This window comes from Rhinatrema bivittatum, chromosome 6 (genome assembly GCF_901001135.1).
Source record: "Rhinatrema bivittatum chromosome 6, aRhiBiv1.1, whole genome shotgun sequence".
Lineage (NCBI taxonomy): Eukaryota > Metazoa > Chordata > Amphibia > Gymnophiona > Rhinatrematidae > Rhinatrema > Rhinatrema bivittatum.
Genome location: NC_042620.1, coordinates 90,254,368 through 90,275,562, shown reverse-complemented (window position 1 = coordinate 90,275,562; position 21,195 = coordinate 90,254,368). Strand labels below are relative to the sequence as shown.

Sequence of the window (21,195 nt, the reverse complement as noted above, 5' to 3'; positions counted from 1 at the left end):
ATTTGCTTGGGATTGAGATATACAACCTAGCGACTTGTTCTTACTCCTGCAGTCTAGTGGTTTGCCTCCTTGTGTTCTTTGCTTCTTCTAGATGGAATGTCGAGGAGAAGGGAGGAAAAGCTAGAGCATTCGTGGTATATCTTAGTGTATACCTGCAGGGAAAAATATACTACTTTTCCCTATAATTTTGCCAAGTTCTGGCCAGTACTACTTTAGCTTTTTTGACTTCACTAGGTTGTCCAATGTGCCTTCCTGCTCATCTGAACTATCCTGTAGACAGGATAGATAGCCCTGCCTTTGACTGGGTGCAGTGTGGGTGAGCTTCAGGCCTAAATTATCTCCTTGTTCAGGGGCTAGCGATCACATTCAGGGATTGCCTTTCATTCCCTGAAACTCTTGCGGCTGTCCTGCATGGTAAGCTCTGTCTGGTACTTTGACTTGTAATGTCTTTCACAGACCCTGCTGTTGTTGCTGATTATTCTTCCAAGCATTGCTTGGGTTTTTCTGCCCATTGTGCCTATCAGCCAAACATGGGCATACTTCTGCAGATGCATTCTGTCTTTCAGATGCTGGTGGATCACAGTTTCTTTCTGGGGAGCTCTTGGGCCCCAGTTGGTTTTTCAGTTGCCTTGTAACAACGAAGGAAACTATGAAGTCTTCTAAGAGTCCTTCTCTGGTTTACATCTCTAGAATTTTTCCTGTATCCAGGAGATACTATATCTACTGTCGTCAGAGTTTCCTTATCCAAAACCCTGCTTGTAATGTTTTTCTTGATGCAGAGTATGTTTCTTGCTGGCACTCTCATCACTCCTTGCCTTAGGTGCCCCTGATACGTATCTAGGTCATTTTTATAGTTTTTCTCTTTGTAGAACCCAACTTTTTTCCCGCTTAGACCCCTCTGTAGGTCAGCTGCCTCACAAGCAAAAGGAAGAGAGGTGGTGCTTTCAGCAAGGTTCAGTTTCCTACTTTGTCCTGCTTGGACAGCCTATAGCTTGGGGAATCACCCATGTGCGAGGACTTCCATCCTGCTTGTCCTCTGAGAAAGCAGAGTTCCTTATCTGTAACGGGTGTTTTCTGAGGCAGCAGGATGTTAGTCTTCACAAATCCCCCCACCCCTGGAGTTGGTTTCTCCATATATTAGCTATATCATGGTCTGAGGAACTCTGCCTGGGGACAGGGTGTTGACTACAGCTGCACATGTTCAGTAGGGCATTTTTGAAAGTTCTAGAATCTTTGAGATCAAAGTTCTGGACCTGGGGCTCCATCCGATGATGTCACCCATGTGTGAGGGCTAACATCCTGCTATCCTTGGAGAACACCTGTTACAGGTATACAACTGTGCGTTCTCCTTTTTTTGGCTTCCACTCTTATAACCGCTCTTTTTCATAAGTCTGTCTCTACTTCTCTCTTTTTTTTTTTTTTTTTTTCTCCTCTCCTTCCTTCTAATTTTTTCCTCTGGCTGTATCCTCTTTACTCCATCTTCATTATCACACCCTCAATCCTTCTTTTGTGTTCTTTCCGCTCTCCTCATCTATGTATCTTGTTCCTCTTCACACATCACCTCCTCATCCCTTAGTCCATGCATCTCTTCCCCACTTGGATCACATTTCTCCTCTTCCTTCCTGTGAAATGCCACGTGTGTGTGCGCGTGTGCTTCCTGTTGCAAGGGTCGTTAGATAAAAGTAATATGATTGTACTCTATCATGTGCATGCATGTGTGTTTATAGAGGAGGAGGATAGTTAGGGGTGCTGCACTGGGGCAGCTTCCTGCAGGAAGAGGGGACCAGCAGCAGTAGCTGACTTGGGCCAGTTGTGAGGACCAGAATAAAGAGGGAGGCAGCAGGTACCGGCTCAGGGAAAAGACTTGGCATCAACAGTTAAGTAAGAGTGTGAGTCATGTTTTGATTTTCTGGAGTGGCAGTAACAACAAGTTTTAAGGGGGAGGACTTGAGGGGTAGCAGCAGTGACTAATGAATGATGAGAGGACCAGAGAAACTCTGGAATTGTGTAGGGGCCCTGATGAGCAGTAGCCAATAGCGGCTTGTGGTTGGCAGATGGGGAGAATGGGTGCGAAGGCGTGAGAGAGAGAGAGTGGGAGTCAAGAAGAGGAAGTGGCTGGAGATTGGGAGATGGACCATGGAGTATCAGCTGCTTTGAGGTCAGATCAGGAGCCAAAGAGAGGCAATAGCTGGAACCTGGGAAGGGGAACAAAAGAAAGAAGGCAGCATCAACTGAAGGTCAAGAATGGGTACTGAGGAGAGGCAGTGGCTGGTGGTGGAAGCCTGGTTTGGGAGGGCCTCCCGAGGACCGGTGGCTGCTGGACGGAGGGGGAAGGGAATACTAAGAGCGCTGGCAGGAAGTATGTGTCCGCAGCGGGGCATACTGATGTCACTGAGAGGTGTGCATCTTGGTATATATAACTGGCACCAGAAGGGAGAATGCAAGATGGCTGCAAGCATGTTGATCTCCAAACTTAGAAATAAAGCCACTTTGTGGGTTTTATTTATTTATTATTATTTTTTAATTCCCCCATCACATTAAAAAAAAAAAAAAAAAAGTCCTGATGATTGAAACTTCTAGAGACAGGGGGACTGATGTAATAATATGCACTGCAGCTGTTGCATGCTGTGCGCGCCTATACGTGCGTTTGTATGCATATTTTCCTGCTCAAAACCCCATATGGATATGTAATAAGGGGGGAAAAAAGCACGTACCAGTGCGCTTACAGACCCGCAGTTTTTCTGAGCGAGTGCCTGCTAATGGCATGCAAGGGAGGCAATTATCTATTTACAGGGAATACAGAGAGCAGCGCCAGCAGTGAGATCGGGTTAGTGCGGGTTTTTTAATGCAGGGTTTTTGCACCTGGGTCAGGACAAGAGGTAAGTGAAAGCGCTGGCGTGGACACTGGGGGTTTTTTTTTTATGCTTTTGCTGGACATCCAAGCGGCAGATGGAATGGGTAGAGAGAAGGCAGTTTCTTACTGAGGCAGAACCACTGATCTGCATTTCATGCGGTCACCTGCGGTCCGAGTTCGATCATGAAGGGGGTTAGATATTGCTCTGCCCACCTTCACATCAAATTCTGGAGAATCAGTCGTGGGGTGTTCACATGCTGATGGGTGTCTGTGCGGATATCTGCATGTTTTACTTCATATGGCTATGAGCGCATATTACTGCGTGCATTATGGCGCATATGTTTGGTGTGCGTGGATTTTATGTGCGCATCTAATTAGCATACACTGCCATTATTACATCCCGTGTTTCCGCAGGTTTTTCCCGCATGTGCCCAAAAAATCAGCGCAGGTCTTATTACATCAGCCCCACGGAGCGCAGTCTGTAATATCTAAGCCAATGGTACTTCACCTTTAATTCCTCCTTTAACCCAGTACTGAAGAGCACAGAACATATCTCAGCATTAGATAACTTGCTGTTTATGCTTGTTCCCACCATAATTTTTCTCACAAAATGAGTCTACCAGTAATGCAGATTTTTCCAGCTGCTTGTGCCTTTTAAAACACAACTACCATGCATTGTGGCACCAATATATTTTCTTATTATTTTGTGAACTAAGCACATACTCCCTTTAATATTCTGGGGAAACACAAACTTAGCTGAAAGAAAACCAACAGAGTAATCAGTGTAGGATTCCTTTGTCAAGACTAACAAATGTTTGAGGATGATGGCGGCCCCATCATCTCTTACCCAACTGCTTTCACATTCAGATGAAAGTTCACCAGAGCACGGCGGAGGGGATGGGTTTGGAGTTATCCACGTACTTTGTAAAATTTGATGATATGCACGTAACTTTTCAGCAAAACAAACTGGAATAAATTTCAAAGCAGACTGATGGACTCCAGCCTGCTTTGAAAATCAGTACGACTTGCACTTATGCTTGCTGACTTTCTTACGTGGGTTGTTTGAAAGTTTATCTTCAGTAACTGTGTGCCCTAAGACTTGAGGGACACGTGTAAGTTTTAGAAAATAAGATCATTGTCTGCACGAGGGCCCTGAGCAGGCTTGAAAATGTGAATCTTGTTGTTTTCTTCAGCCTTATTAAGGCGCCATCTCTACCAAACTCCTTTGCTGGGGGTTTTTTTTCCGGCTAACTTTATTTTTGACTGGCTCATACGATACTCCTTTCTATTTTCTTGAAAATAACAGATTTTTCTTTTTATCAGTATTGATCATATATATATGACTCACAGGTCATATAATGGTTAGATTACACGTCTTAGAGCCACGCGACATGAGCTACATGGCAAAGGTTACGTGCATGCTACCAGATTACCAGTGTCTGTACAGTAGACAGTGTAACCGTGATTGATGATTGCCATTTCATGCCAAACACTAAGGGCTTCATTCTTCTGGCTGTATATACACTTGAATAACTTAAAGGAATATACAGACTGTGGAGTTACTTTATTATTGCTAGGGTTGAAGATTTGTAAAAGTTGACACCTGCCACTGGCTACAATGGCAGGCCCAGTTCTGAAGAGAGAAGCTGCGGTGACCCTGGATTTTAGAGCCCAGGCCCTGAAGAGAGCTGATGCAGCCTGGGACAGAAAAGGCTAGAGGAGAGAAACCCCCCAAAAAACCCCAAGCAACAAAAAAAGACAAAATTAAAAAATTCCCCAAAGCAAAAGTTTAAAGTAAATGAAAACTGAAAGACAAAAAAAAAAAAAAAAGCAAGAAGCCAAACACTAGAACAAAATAAGAGCAAACATGACAAAACAAATCCAAAATATTAAGCAGAGAAAATCATGAAAGCAAGAAAAAGTCCACAAAAATAAACAAAAACCTGAGTTAAAAAAGGCACAAAACTTAACAAAAAAAAAAAAAAGATTTACAAGGAAAAATAAATTGTTTCCCGATTCATAAAAATGTTGGCAGTTGCATAGGTTTTATAAATATTTACTTTCTACTTCCTATTATCTATCTAATTGCTTTATACAATGGGCAACCAGGTCATTAGTTTGGCAACTGCTATTGTGTTCTGAGCTTGCTGTGGCACACCTATTAGACCCTGGACTGGAGAATTTGTGAGGCTTATGATATAGTATTCTACTGCCTAAATATGAGTTTAGCTTATCAGCTCATTTATATTTGTGTTGAATACTTGATTATTTTTGTAACTTACAGATTAAAACAGTTGTATTTTTCCCCACTTCTTAGGCTATGGTTTTGTAGATTTTGACAGCCCTGCTGCTGCTCAGAAGGCTGTTTCTGCTTTGAAGGCTACTGGAGTTCAAGCACAGATGGCTAAGGTAAGCCACCAGTGTATGCAGACATCTATTCTGCCAGGCGCTGCTGTAAAAATATTTATATTATTGACTTGGAATAGAATTTTGCAGTTTCAGGACACAGTTTTTAATTTGTGAGGTCCTCCAATGTGAGACTCTAAGCGCAAACTTAGTCTTCTCATGGGACAACTTACCACAGTACGATCCACGAGGACCTCTCTTGCAATGTGTACAAAAAAAATGCTTTGGGACACTCCTTTCACTATTTACCTGGCTCAGGAATTTTGCAGAAGAAAGATATTCTGACTGTTTTGTGGAGGGACTGCTAGCTTTTGGTTCTGCTCTACTTAGGTTTACTCACATGAATAATGTTTTAAACATGTCTAAATTTGGCAGGATTGATACTGTCGAGAATAAAGTAGAGTTTACATAAAAAGCAAAAGAAAATGACTTGAGCCACAATAGATACTGCTGGTAATTTCATTTCATCCAGTAAAATCTGTTAGAGGGGGGTCTTGCAGACAGTATTTGCATGTCCTATTGTGGGTCCTTTTTTTTTTTTTTTTTTAAACTCTGCAGTTTTCTTCTGCTCGTTGGTAGTTCCAGCTTAGACAGAACCAGGGCTGCGATCTGGAAACATGAGCTTTCATTTCCAACCTCCCAGGGATTTTTCCACTATATTATATCCTCCTCTAATTCACATAGTAACCAGGGGCCATGCACCAGGGCTTCTTCTGAAACCCTGCAATCACGGGGCCCTAAATATGTCCACTAGGGTTGCCAATTTGCATGGTAACCTTGAATCCTTCCTCCCAGGGACTGTGAGCACTGCCTCCACAACAGCTCCTATACTGGCTGGCCCAAACATGGAGGAGAGGGTAGAAGACCAGAGTCAGGACACTGGTCCTACCGCATGTCCGTGCACATCACTGTCACTGGAACCAGCCTCCCCTCCACCTTTATTATTATTATTATTTAAAAGGTTTCAGTGTGAACCCTGGCACTCATGGAGCTTTCAGCTATCCGAGGACTCCTGCTGCACAGGTTAAACTGTTACCCAATGATCTATGTGCTTGTCTGAAGAATATAGATTCATTTATAGCATAAAGGCCAATCCTGTATAGCACAGGCCTATCTGTATGTGCACCTCCAGCCTTCACTCTGGAGTAGTGTAGTGCAGTTTCAGTTCTTCTGAGTGAAAGAATAAAGCTGGTAACCAGAAAAGGTCCTCTGAAAGCTTCTAGGGCAACAAAATGAAAACCAGATGTGAGGTGCCAGAATCATGATGAGTATTTCATTATAGAGAGATGGGACGTATGGACATAGGAGGGTTTAGAGTAGGAGCTAAACTTGCTGCGCTTTTATGAGGATTAACATAATTACAAGAATTCTTTGCACAGAAAACAAAGAAAACAACATATAAAATAAAAAAAATTACTGTTATCTTTTAACAGGCCAACTAGAGGGGCAATTCAATAGAAAGCCCCACTCTACTCTTTATAGCAGTTCTATTACCTGAATTACTCAGGATACATCCAGCTCTTTAGAATCTAAAAAAAAAAACCATGCAAGTTGCATTGACTCACAAAATGCATTTTAGAACACACTGGGCTAGATTTTAAAAGCCCTGCGTGCGTAAATCCTGCTGGATTTACGCACGCAGGGCACTCACGCGCCTAAGTCCCAGGGCTTTGTAAAAGGGGCGGGAGGGGGCATGTCCGGGGGCGTGGCAGCAGCCCAGGGGCATGTCCTGGGGGCATGTCAGGGGACGGTCCGGGCGGGTCCGGGGGCGTGGAGATGGTTAGGGGGCGGGCCAGTAGGGCGGTCCCGAGTCCCCCCGGCACTGTGGCCTGTGCCGGGGGATGCTGAGGCGGCGCGAGCAAGTTACGCCTGCTGGAAGCAGGCGTAACTTGCACAACAAAAGGTAGGGGGGGGATTTAGGTGGGGCTGGGGGGTGGGGTAGATAGGGGAAGGGAGGGGAAGGTGGGAGGACGCGGAAGGAAAGTTCCCTCCAAGGCCGCTCCGATTTCGGAGTGGCCTCGGAGGGAACGGAGGCAGGCTGTGCGGCTCGGCGCACGCAGGCTGCCGATTTTGCACAGCCTTGCGCGCGCCAACCCTGGATTTTATAAGATACATGCGGCTACACGCGTATCTTATAAAATCCGGTGTATTTTTGTTTGCACGCACATATGTTTTTAAGATCTACCTCACTGATTTTATTATATATGTTTAATATGGAATCCATCTATCACATTTTGTATAAGCAGAATATAAGTTGGATAAATAAGTAAGAAAAACAACCAAGTGCAAAAAAATGTTTTCCCTCTCTTGCTCATATTTTTGGAGCATGAAATAAAGCTTGCATCTTGGGGAAAAAATTAGTTTTATGTTCCTTCTTGAGGAAATAAAAATGACAAGTAGAATGAGTTCTTCCTCAACCACTGACCTTGCCAAAAGGCCTGTGGGGTCCAAACTATCGTGATAGATGACCTTCTTCTTGAGGGACTCCATGTCCCCTAGAATTCCACTCTGGCAGTAAGAAATAAGCCCTTATCATGGGGGCAAGGGATCAGAACGTTCTTCAGTACTTCTAAGAGGTAATTCCTGCACAGAACATTGGTAGACTGATGAAGATTTTAGGAAAATTCAAGGCACACACATAGACGCAATTACATAATTTTCCACACACTATAAAACTTGCGGTCTCACCATGGAGCGATACGGAGGCATTAAGACATCCTCCGTTTTAATTGCATTTCCCTTCCTAATAATTCCTAACATTGTTTGCTTATTTTGACCACTACAGCATACTGAGCCAATGATTTCAATGTTTTATCCACTATGACATCTACATCTCTTTCCCAGGTGGTAACTCCTAAGATAGAAGCTAACATTGTGTAACTACAGCAAGGATTATTTTTCCCTATATGCATCACCTTGCACTTGTCCACGTTAAATTTCACCTGCCATTTGGAAACCCAGTCTTCCAGTCTCACAAGGTCCTCTTACAATATATCACAATCTGCTTGAGATTTAACTACTCTGCATAATTTTGTGTCATCTGCAAATTTTATCACCTCACTCGTCATACCCTTTTCCAGATCATTTATAAATATATATTAAAAAAAAGAAACACTGGCCCTAGTACAGATCCCTGATGCACTCCACTGGTTAACTTTTTCCATTGTGAAAACAGACCATTTAATCCTACTGCTTCTTGTCTTTTAACCAGTTTGCAATCCACAAAAGGACATTGCCCCATCCCATTGCAGTTTAGTTTTTTTAGAAGCCTCTCATGAGGGACTTTGTCAAACGCCTTCTGAAAATCCAAATACACAACATCTACTGGTTCACCTTTGTCCACATGTTTATTAACCCCTTCAAAAAAAAATGTGGGAGATTTGTGAGGCAAGACTTTCCTTGGGTAAATCCATGCTGACTGTGTCCCATTAAACCATGTCTATCTAAATGTTTTGTGATTTTATTCTTTAAAACAGTTTTCATGATATTTCCTGGCACTGAAGTCAGGCTCAACAATCACCCCTGGGGCCCTTTTTAAATACTGGGGTTATATTGGCCACCTTCCAATATTCAGATACAAAGGATGATTTTAATGATAGGTTACAATTTAAATGTAATAGATCTAAAATTTCATTTTTTTAGTTCTTTCAGAACCCTGGAGTGTGTACCATCCAGTCCAGGTGATTTACCACTCTTCAGTTTGTCAGTCTGGCCTACTACATCTTCCAGGTTTACAGTGATTTTGTTCAGTTCATCTGAATCATCACCCTTAAAAGCACCCTCGCAGGTTTTCTGCCTTGGATATATTTTAGAGTTTTTGCCTCTGTCCAACTTCTTTTCAAATTCTCTTTTAGCTTGTCTTATCAATGTTTTACATTTAACTTGCCAATGTTTGTTTATCCTATTTTTTTCTGATGCATCCTTCTTCCAGTTTTTGAAGGAAGATCCTTTGGCAAAAATAGCCTCTTTCACCTTACTTTTTAGCCTTGCCAGCAATCATTTGACCTTCCTTCCACCTTCCTTAATGCATGGAATATATGTGCTTCTAAGATGGTGTCCATGCTAACTTTTGTAGCTTCACCTTTTAGTGTTTGTGGAGGGGTGGGGGTTTATTTGGGGTTGGTTTTTTTTTATTTACTATTTTTCTCATTTTATCAAAGTTTCCTTTTTAAAAGTTTAGTGTTAGAGCTGTGGATTTACATACTGTCCCCCTTCCAGTCATTAATTCAAATTTGATCATATTATGAACACTATTGCCAAGCGTCCCCACCACCATTACCTCTCACCAAATCCTGCACTCCACTGAGAATTAGATCTAAAATTGCTCCCTCTCTTGTCTGTTCCTGAGCCAGGTGTTCCATGAAGCAGTCATTTATTGCATCCAGGAGCTTTCTGTCTAGAATGTCCTGATGTTACACTTACCCAATCAATATTGGGGTAATTGAAATCTCCCATTATTATTGCACTGCCAATTTGGTTAGCTTCCCTGATTTCTCTTAGCATTTCACTGTATGTTTGTTTGCACCCTCAAAATTGAAAGGGCAAGATTTCCCTTTGCAAAAACCATGTTGACTCCCATTAAATCATGTTTATTTATGTGGTCAGTAATTTTATTTTTAAGAATAGCTTTGACCATTTTGCCTGGTATAGACATCAGGCTCTGTAGTTTCCCAGATCACCTCTGGGAAACTACAGAGCCTGAAACCTCCAGTCTTCTTTACCATGACCAGTTGCTGTATGAAGCAGTCGTTGATGGTATCTGTAAACTTTGCCTCCTTGCATAGCCTGATGCGACATTTACTCAATCAATGTTTGAGTAATTATAAGTCTCCCATTACTATTGTGTTGCTTATTTTACTGGCCAGCCTAATATCTGTTAACATTTTGCAGTCTGTTTCCTCATCCTGGCCAGGGGGTGATAATATATCTCTCCACTACTATACTCTTCCCTTTTACCCTTGGAATTTCTATCCAAATGTTTTCCAGAATGCAGTTTGTTGCCTTGACACTATGCCATCTTTAGTGCCACCTCTCCACAAATATTATCTGCCCTGTTGATATAATTTGTACCCTTATATCACAGTGTCTCATTGGTTATCCTCCTTCCACCAGGTCTCTGAGATACATTCTAAATCTCCTGCCTTACTTTTCAAACTTCTGACTTTTACATACAGACATTTTTTAGAAGTGTTTTTCGGCTTTTACAACTACCTCTCTACTAGGACATTCTAACTTACTTGATTTTGTCAGTATCCTTTGAAGATACTTCCCTCCGAACCATGCACTGCTGAGCGACTGTCGGCTTTCCCTTATGTTCTAGATTAAAAGCTGTTCTATCTCCTTTTTAAAAGTTAGCACAAGCAGCCTGGTTCCACTCTGGATAAGGTGGATCTTATCCTATTGGAATAGGCTCCTCCTACCCCAAAATGTTCCCAGGTTCCTAAAACCCTCTTCCCTGTGCCATCGTTCATCTATACATTGAGATTCTGTAGCTCAACCTGCTTCTGGGTCCAGTGTGTTGCAACTCTGGAGGTTCGGGATTTCAATTTCCTACCTAAGAGCCTAAATCTAGCTTCCAGAACCCCCGTCCTGCATCTTTCTACATCATTGGTATCAACATGTACCACGACAGCACTCTAAAATCTTATCTGGGTGGTGCGTGAGCTCTACTAACTTTGCACCAGGCAGGCAAGTTACCAGGTGATTCTCACATCAACCAGCCACCTAGCAGTCTGCTTTCCTAATGATAAAATCACCCACTGCAACAGCTGTCCTAACCCTTCAGTCCTGGGCATGGAGATACATCCTCTGTGCGAGAGGATATAGCATCACCTGGAGAGCAGGTCCTAACTACAGGATTATTTCCTGCCACACTGCTCTCCTTCCAGGTGACTTTGCTCCTTCAAAGCAGAACAAGGTAGTTTGTCTATTTGTGGATGATACTAAAATCTGCAACTGAGCGGACACACCTGAAGGAATAGAGAGAATGAAAAGAGATTTAAGAAAGCTGGAAGAGTGGTTGAAGATTTGGCAGCTGGGATACAATGCCACGAAGTGCAGAGTCATGCACCTGGGATGCAGTAATCCAAAAGAGCTGTGTGATGGGGGTGAAAGACTGATGTACACGGACCAAGAGAGAGATCTTGGGGTGATAGTGTCTGGGGACCTGAAGATGGCGAAGCCATGTGACAAGGCAAGAGCTAAAGCCAGAAGAATGCTGGGCTGCATAGAGAGAAGAATAACCACTAAGAAAAAGATGATGATGTCCTTGTACAAATCCTTGGTGACGCCTCAGCTGGAGTACTGTGTACAGTTCTGGAGCCCGTATATCAAAAAGGATAGAGACAGGATGGAGGTGGCCCAGAGAAGGGTGACAAAAATGGTGTGGGGTTTTATGTCAGAAGACATGAAAAGAGGCTGAAGGATCTGAATATATATATACCCTGGAAGAGAGGAGATGCAGGGGAGATATACAGATCTTTAGATATCTAAAAGGGTTCAATGATGTATGCACTTCAAACCTTTTCTGTTGGAAAGAATACAGTAGAACTAGGTGTCATGAAATGAAACTCCAGGGGGGTGGAGGCCTGGAATGCTCTTCCAGAGGAGGCAGTGAAGAAGAAATCAGACAAAGAGGCATGGGATAAACACTGTGGATCTCTAGAGGCTAGAAGACAGAAATGAGCTAAACGTGCAGGGGTGTAAATTGCTGGTACGGCGGTTACTACCCTTAGCAGACATGGAGATTACTACCCTTAACCAGTATGCTTTTAATGCAACTGCAACATTGTTCCCCACTTAAATGGTAGGGGGTAAGAGGAATTTGATTCAGACGTCAGCCGAGTGCCCTTAGTTCCATGGTCCTGGGATACTGTTACACAGACAAAAGGGAAAAAGCACAGGACTGCTTCTATGGCCAAGTCCTAAAGGAAACAAAGAAAGCATGCATGGGGATAACTTGCTGGTGCGGTGGTTACTACCCTTAACCAAATAAAACTTGATACTTTTGATGCAACTCCAGCATTGCTCTCTGCTTCAGCAGCAGGGGAAAAGGGGAATTGAATTTAGATAGCAAACATAGAGGGCCCCGACTTCAGCAGTCTGTAGAACTGATGAATATGGGGTTAACCAGCACAGTGCAGCGGTTACTACTCTTATGATTGGAATTACTACCCTTAACCAATAAGCCTTGATGCTTTTGATGCAACTGCAACACGAGCCATGACTTTTTTACAGCCTATGGTACTGATGCTCAGACATTAAGAAAAAAAACAGAGGACTACTTCTAGAACCAAGTCCATAAGCAACATGGGGGTAACCTGCACAGCAGATACTACAATGGGAAGCTTGTTGGGCAGACTGGATGGACCATTGGTCCTTTGCTGCCATCATTACTATGAAGGGCTGCTAGACTGGATTTGTGACCGTTCTACTTTCTCCTTGAAAGTCTCCTCTCTATACCTCTGTCTGCCTCATCTCCTCCAGGTCTGCCACTCTAGCCTTTAGAGATTGGACTTGTTCCTTGAGAGCCAAGAGCTCTTTGTACTGAGTGTACACATACAACCTCTTACCAGCAGGTAGATAATCATACATGTGGCAAGCGTGGGAGTAGCTTGCTTGTTGCGGCAGCTACTACCCTGAACCAATCATGCCTGATACTTCACTTTGAATACATATATAGCACAGCTCACTGCTTCAACGGCAGGAGGGAATGAAGAAAAGAGGATTTATATTCAGACAACAACCAACAAGGACTAAATTGCAAAGGCTGGGTAAACAAATAAGCGTGGGAGTAGCTTGCTTATTGCGGCGGTTACTACTACTACTACCACCATCACCACCCCCCCACCACCCCTCCCAAATTAGGCTTGATACTTCACATTGCAGCTCCAGCACCGCTCTCTACATTAATGGTGGGGGTGGAAGGAAATTAGAACCTAAAAGTTACCAATAAGGGCCCTGACCTCGGCGGTCAGAGTAACAAATAAGTATGAAGCTTGCTGGGCAGACTGGATGGGCCATTGGTCATCTTCTGCCATCATTTCTATGTTTCTATGTCTGTGCAAAAGACTGATAGCTCCATCTTGCTGCTGAGTTTCTGTCTGCATCTTAATTTGTTGAGTTAATAAGTCTTAAAAGCTGATTAAGGAGTAATTTAAGGATTGTTAAATGTGATCAGTTTTTAAATTTATTTATTAGATATCTTTTAAAATCCTATGATTTTTTAATTTGATAACTATGTGATTTATGTTTATTAGTGAATGACCAGTAACAGGACAAAAATTAGTCAATTATTAAAATCCGGATTAATTGAAAGTTATTTTTAGTGACTGATTTATTTTGAAGACTTTCCTCCTAGTGGAGGTGATATCTGTGTATCAAAGAATGAGACTAGGGTGGGTTGGAGTGTGGGAATCAGTTGTCCAGGAATCAGTACTCTCAACTTCTCACATCAAGTAAGTGACCTTTTGGAAACTCACAATTCTGGCAAACAAATACTGTCTCTTACTAGCACAGAGGATCAAAATCTATTTTCCCACTACACAAACAATTTTAACACTGGCAAACAAATACCATCTTTTACTAACTCAGAAGAGTAATATTGGAGGATTTGACCAAAGTGAGCCCAATAGAAAGCCGGTGGTGCTTACCTCAGCCACATTCACACTCACTCCTAGTACTAATGTGCAGACAGATCCTTCACTAGTATTGGGCCCAACTCACGAACCAAACCCCTGACCTCTTTGGTGGAGTTTCTGATGCCAAGCTACTCACTACTCTTGTTTCTGGGGTTTGCAAATCTTGCGAGATTTAGTAGGAAGACTTCCCCCCCTCCCCCCCAATCACAACCTGAAGGGATGGAACCTCTCCACCAACAACCCCGTGGTTTGGAGGAAGGGGTTGGTTGGTGCACCCAGGCTCAGATATTTCAACATCCAGCTGCAAGGCCACTCTGTCTCCACCTTCTGCTGCAACAGACTCATCTGGCACCTGTCCTGATACTCAGAGAGGCCCTTCAATCTTTGTCCAGTGCGGTCCTCACAGGGGAGTACCAGGGGAAGGCCCCCTGACTTTGTTCTTGTGTTTCAACCCGAAAAGCATGAAAAACAGCAAAACAAAGAAAACTGGGACGGAGCATCTAAACACAAACTCTAGTTAGTATATTGCCATCTTGGATTTTTGGAGCCCCATTTTTTACCCCATCAGATTGCAGTATTTTAGCCATTCCTTGGAGCTGATGTACTAAAGGATGCCATTTTTTTTTTTTTTTTTTTTTTAAATGGATGCAAACTTTGGCTTTGCACAGAGAATTTTAGTGGGCATTATAAGGGTTTGTAGCTAAGCATTAAAGATATTATTTAAATGTAGCCATCCATCCCATTCAAGTCATAAAGCTCCTTATAGCTCTTAGGCTCTTATGGGTCTTCTTACTCCCTCTTAAACAGAACAGCAAGCTTGTTACAGCCAGCTGCCGGGGGTGGATTGCAACCCTGTAAAAATAGTGCCTAGAGCTTAGCACATTCAATTCCAGATGCTATTTTTGCCTGGGCACATAATATCCAACCGCAGATTTCCGCTGCCAAAAACTCTGACCTCTCAGTACATCTGGCCCACTGTTTGTTTCTTTTATGATATTTCTGGGATCTTTCCACTTTAAAAGATTTTTGGGATGTCAGTTTCTGGTTAAGATACCAGGGAGCTGTTCTTGATACTAAAATATCTTTTGAAGAGTTCTAATAAAATATAACAGAGGATGCTGTTTAATGTTCATTATCCCCCAACTGGTGCACCCTGTGCTTACATTTTGATCGACACTCTAGTAGAGAGATATGTGAAGTTGCACTGAGCACAGGCTCCCCTTTCCAAATGTTTGCAAATGCTATTCTTGAAGGCTGGTCTGAATCTGAGTAATATAGTTTTAAGTTTTGGGCTAGAAAAATACATGCTCATATATGGAACGCATGCTTGCAGACACAAAAAGGGGTTGAATTAGCACAAATTTCAAACTTGAGAACAGTTGCACCAGTCGTCAAGGCTTAAACCCCAGCTAATCTCCAGTTGCACATCTTTCATATACATTCAGAATTCAGTCATCTGGGGGGGGGGGGGGAACAACAGTTATTGCATTTACAAATATTTATAGCCAATAACGGCTTGTCTACCCTTTGTAGTATCTCCTCTTCTGCCTCCACCTTCATTGTGCTTTTTCAAAATTTCAGTACATATGGGTGGGATGAGCCCATGCAAACAGGAAGGAGAGGCCCTACTACTGTCAGCACTAGGAGCAGGAGGAGCAGCATAGGCCCCAGGCCTATGCAAGGTCTGATTAGAGGAGCAGCAGCAGTCTGGCCAAAGGAGCATCCAGTGGTCAGGAGCAGGAGGCAGAGCAGCATCAGCCCCTGCGGTCCCAAGAAAGATGAGCAGTCCCATCCTCTGCAGGGGCTGGAGAAGTAGGAGGCAGCTGCTGCCACTTGAGATTTGGAGAAAGAGGAGGGGGAAGTATGTGTGTGAATGTGTGTGTGTGTGTGTGTGTGTGAATGTGTGTGTATGTGATTAAGCTTGTGTGTAAGAGAGAAGGGAAAGTTTGTGAGCAACAAACCCTCTCCACTAATGAGTGGTTCCAAACAGAGCTGTCATGAATTTGGCTTTGTTTGGAACCACACTCGTTAGCGTCTCCAGTACTTTGCATTTATTCTGGAAAACAATTATCTTCAGGAGACGCTGCTGCACTCCCTATTAACTGTTATAAGCTCATCTGATTCCTCTGCAAGGCTCCTCTACATATTCATCACTCCTACATAACTGGCCTTACCGCTCATCCTTTGGGCTCCTGACCCTCCCGATGCAGCCCATGTGGCGAAACACGGTCCATGTCGAGGGACCAAAAATCTGTTCTCTTCAAGCAACTGTGAATAAACAATGAATATGTTAAAATTAATTCTTTAAGTCTCTTCGATTGAGTTCTGTAAGACAAAGTTCCATGACTGTAACCAGCGCTATACTACCTACTACTGTGGTCTGTACACAAATCAAGACATATCTATACCTTATAGCTCCATAGAGAGGACTTGAAAATTTTGCTGAAACAACTGTAAAACTGAATCTTGTTCTTGAGGAAATCGAAGTCACCAGTAAATTAGCCCTATGAGATACCTCGACCACCAACCTCTCAAATACTTCAGTAAGACTCAGACTTGTAGACTGATTCACACTGATACCAGTATCATCCACCTTCTGGTTCCTTAGTAGGAGGAAGGAAATACATTTTGCTAAGAGCAGGAGAATATAACTTGAGAAATTCCACCAGAGAAAACAGACAATCTAAAAAATTCAATATGCTCTCATAACATTTTCTAAATTGTCAAGCCAGTGATGTATAATGGATTTATCCTGAACCAGAGTTGATTGAACAGCAGTCAAGTGGTTGGTTCAACATTCCAAGTTGCCTATTTTTTCTGACTGAGAAGATATAGTGGATTCCTGAGAATATATTCTAGCATGGATATCCAAGTTACTAACTGCTAGATGTGAGAGGGATTGTTTCGAAGAAACCAAAACCCTCCCAAATGCTTTCTAGCAAGACTAAGGAAGGTTTAACTACAGAAGGCCTATTTAAGTTCAACAAAGCAGCCAGCACTTCAGCAGAGGAAGCAGGTCTACTTACTGAAGTAAAAACAATAGCAGTTCCAAAAATTGAAGGATCTTCCCTTCCATCAGAATCACCCATGTTTGCTCGATCTTCCGAAGTGGTCATGCTGCTCCTGTAGAGCAGGCCATGCGCCTCCACCCTCCCCCCCCCCCCCCCCCCCCCCCAGTGATGAAGGCAGACCTTATTAAATTTCTGGGGTCCAACACGTCCAACCTCAGTGTTGCAATAGAAACAGAGGCAAAGGCCCAGCTCGGTTGTCGGCACTCAGTTGCGTGTCTGCATCATCATCCAGCTACTCTGGTTCTCCCATACCAGTAGTGGCAACAGACTTCACCAGCATTGAAGGTGTACGGGAATGCTGAAGAAGAAAGGAATAGAAACTTTAGCACAATGAAGGAACCACTAAGGCAGAGCTTTCCAAACTTTTCATGTTGGTGACACACTTTTTAGACAAACATAATTTCGGGACACAGTAATTAGTCTACAAGCAAACCGGAGGTTAAAGGTTAAATGAATGAAATCTATTTCGACGTTATGTATGTTTCCTTAAATATATACATAATAAAATGTTTCACAACACAACATATCTTGTGAAAACCTTTCGTTTATATTAAAAATATATAATATTCCAAGATTAATGTTGTTATAATTTATGAGTAACAATAATAAAACAGTTATTGTGTTATTCAATTTACCTCTTTAATGAGATATATGAGCTTGATGGGATGAACACAGCTTTTGAATATTTGGTGTTAATAAAAAAGTCCAAAGGGTCTTCTGCATAATTTTAAAAAGCTGGCCAGTTTCACACTATATAATTATTTGATAGCCTCATTCAACTAATTCTATATGGCTATGAGAGTGAAATCTGGAATTTATAGGAAGGGACAGAATGTCAATATAAATCCTGCACCTCCAGTTCTGTAACTCTGTGCATCCACTGAAATTCCCCCAAACAATGGAGCTTGGATGTTTCCCTTACAGCTCATCATAGTAAAAGATATTTTCAAATGCTGGTGTCACCTCACAGTAACAGCAGCACAAACACCTTCCTCTGCCAGGCACATTGTGAACTAAAATAAAACCTCGCAAAAAAGACACTCAAAATCTATACTGCAATCCCATCGTAACATAACAGTAATAACACCAAGGACTCAAACAACAATAACCCTACCTGTGAAAAAGCATGGGTAAATATTACACTGGGTCCTAGAATACCAATACACCACCTACTGAGGAAACAAAACAAACCAGATTGCTATAGATCCCTATGCTAGCAGAATTTCTCATCATGGTCACACACACAGAGCAGAGACAGACCCTCACCAAATACAGAATACAAAATAAAGGAGCACAAATTAGACAAAAACTGAAATGGAAACTCCAAGAAGCCAGACTCTGTGTATTAACAATGGAAAAACAGAACCACCATTCCTCATAAAACAAATAAAATCAAGAAACATAAAGCATCAGTTATAATAGTAAAACCATACTAATAAAAGAATATTTAAAAACTACTGATAAATAGAATTTCTATTAATTAAAATCATATACATTTTTTACAATTTCCCAGAGGTTATCCTCTCTCACACAGACTCACATGTCCATTCTCTCACACATACACTGTCACATACATACACATTCATGCTCTTATACCCACCATAACCTCTCGCTCTCACAGACGCTGACACACTCTCAGGCTCTAACACTCTCTCCCCCTCCACACACACCCCACACACAAACTCCTACTCCCCTGGATTTTCTCATACACACTCTCTCTGGCTCCCTCACATACACACAAACACACACACCCAGGCAAGTTCCCAATCATTCTCACACAAACACACACACCCAGGCAAGCTCCCAGTCATTCTCACACACTAAAACTGACCCCCTCAGGCAGGCTCCCATTCATTTTCACACCACTCCCTCACCATCCCCCAGGCAGGCACCCATCCATTCACACACATACACCCCCAGGCAGGCACCCATTCATACACATGCACACACTAAAGGCAGACCCCCTCTCTTTCTTTTGCCAGCAAACTCGGAGCCTCTCTCATTCCTCTGCTGCCACTGATGCCGCATGGCTATTGGGGAGGCGCTGATTGCTGCTATTGGCACTGAAGCCCATTCTGCTGCCTCCTCTGTGCAGGCCCCGTGGGTTTCCACTTCCTCCATGTTGATCTCTTACATTGTGAGATCCACATAGAGAAAGTGCTACTCTTGACATTAACAAAGATTACATGTGCCAATCAGTAAAAAGTAATTTATTTATTTATTTATTTATTTTTTACCTTTGCTGTCTGATCTTAGTTTGCTAATCGGTTGGTCCCAGGCTTTTTTGTTCCACCTCCCCTTTCTTATTTTTTTGCCAATTCATTTCATATTGTCTTTTTTTCTATTTCTTTTCTCTCCATCTATCTTCTTCCCTCAAACATACAGTCAGGTTCTCATTCTCACATGCTTTCTCTCTCTCACACACACACAGGCTCTCACTCTCACATGCTCTCTCTCTCATACAATCATTTATACACAGTCTCTCTCTTACACATGCTGTCTGACTCTCACACACCCAGGCTCTCTCTTACTCCCACATGCTGTCTTGCTCATGCACAGGCTCTAACTGTCACATGCTGTCTCTCTCTCACACACACAGGCTCTCACATGCTGTCTCTGCAAATATTGAGGTCCTCACTCCCACACCCAATCTCTCAACTCACACAGGCACCCAATCTCTCAACTCACGTCATACATGCACACAATCTCTCAATTCAGCTCATACAGGCACCCAACCTCTCAACTCAGCTCAGCTCATACAGGCACCCAATCTCTCAACTCAGCTCAGCTCATACAGGCACCCAATCTCTCAACTCACCTCATACACGCACACAATCTCTCAACTCAGCTCAGCTCATACAGGCACCCAATCTCTCAACTCAGCTAATACACGCACACAATCTCTCAATTCAGCTCATACAGGCACCCAATCTCTCAACTCAGCTCAGCTCATACAGGCACCCAATCTCTCAACTCAGCTAATACACGCACTCTACGGGCCCTCAGCCTCTCTCTTACCTCTGGGCCTCCTCTTCACGGGTCGCTGCAGGATCGGCTCTGCAGCGGCCCTGATCTTCTCGGGCCGATCGCGGCGACTCTGATCTTCTCGGGCCGATCGCTGCGACTCTGATCTTCTCGGGCCGATCCGATCCGCGGTGGGGGCCCTGCTACCTGGCCTCTTCTCGCCCGCTGCAACAACGCGGCTCCTCTTCTGCATGTGGCTGCTTCATCTCCTTCCTGCCCGTGCGGCTCCGGCAACATTTTTCTTCCGGGGCCGCGTGGGCAGGAAGGAGGCGCAGCACCTGCACGTTTAGACGTGCCCTTTTTCTTCGGGCCGTGGTGACGTGAACTCACCACGGCCTTACCGATCTTCCTGCAACGATTCTTCACTGCTAAGCTGCCAGTGGGATGAGCCCCACCGGCGGCCGCATTGGCTCCCACTTGCCGGTGTGTCACGTGCACCAGGCTTGCGCGACACACCGGCACACCTCAGGCGACACACTAAAGTGTCGCGACACACACTTTGGAAAGCTCTGCACTAAGGGAACAGGAGGATACGCTCGGACCTTCACCATATTCCTGGTGCAGGAAAAGAAAAAGCAATAGGTAATATTTATTCACCAACAGAGTTCTTCCCAGCATGCCTTTTCAGCACACCATTTATATTCTCCTTCATATGAATTTTTAATTATTGGCTGTTCTATTCTTCAGCTGTTTTGAAAAATGTATTCTTTTTATTAGCATGGTTTTACTGTTAATGATTTATATTTCTTGATTTTATTGTTGGGAAGTTTTATGAGGAATGGTGATGCTTCTCCATTGTTGTACTGCACATACAGTCTGGCTTGTTGCAGTTTCCAGTTCAGTTTTCACACATTGCTATTTATATGTTATGGTCACTTTATTCTCTATTTGGTGAGGGCCTGTCTGTATTCTGATATTCTGCTACTGTGCATTTTCTATGTAGTGATCTATAGCAGCCTGGCTTGTTGACTCTGGGACTCGTGACTTCCTTTGTTCCCGGGCGCTCGCCCACCTGCAGTGCTTAATGACCACTCAAAACGTATCTTTGGGTAAAACTGGCCGCAGCTTTTATTTAACCATAACAGCACACAATGTAATCATAACAACCCACCACCCCGGGCCAATACATATATATATCTATTTATTGCCACACGTTCTGCCGGGACCACGCCCACCCCACGCCGCCTGCCACGCTCCAAGC

At 43.2% G+C, this 21,195-nt stretch overlaps 1 protein-coding gene across 8 annotated transcripts in view; it reads left to right on the top strand.

Annotated features, from left to right (window-relative positions):
- RBMS1 (RNA binding motif single stranded interacting protein 1) overlaps window positions 1-21,195 on the top strand; it is a 417,298-nt gene that overhangs the window by 290,154 nt on the left and 105,949 nt on the right. For all 8 annotated transcript variants that reach the window (XM_029605592.1, XM_029605591.1, XM_029605593.1 and 5 more), the window contains one exon: window positions 5,172-5,263. In XM_029605592.1, the coding sequence (XP_029461452.1) occupies window positions 5,172-5,263 (92 nt within the window). The remainder of the gene's footprint in view (window positions 1-5,171; window positions 5,264-21,195) is intronic.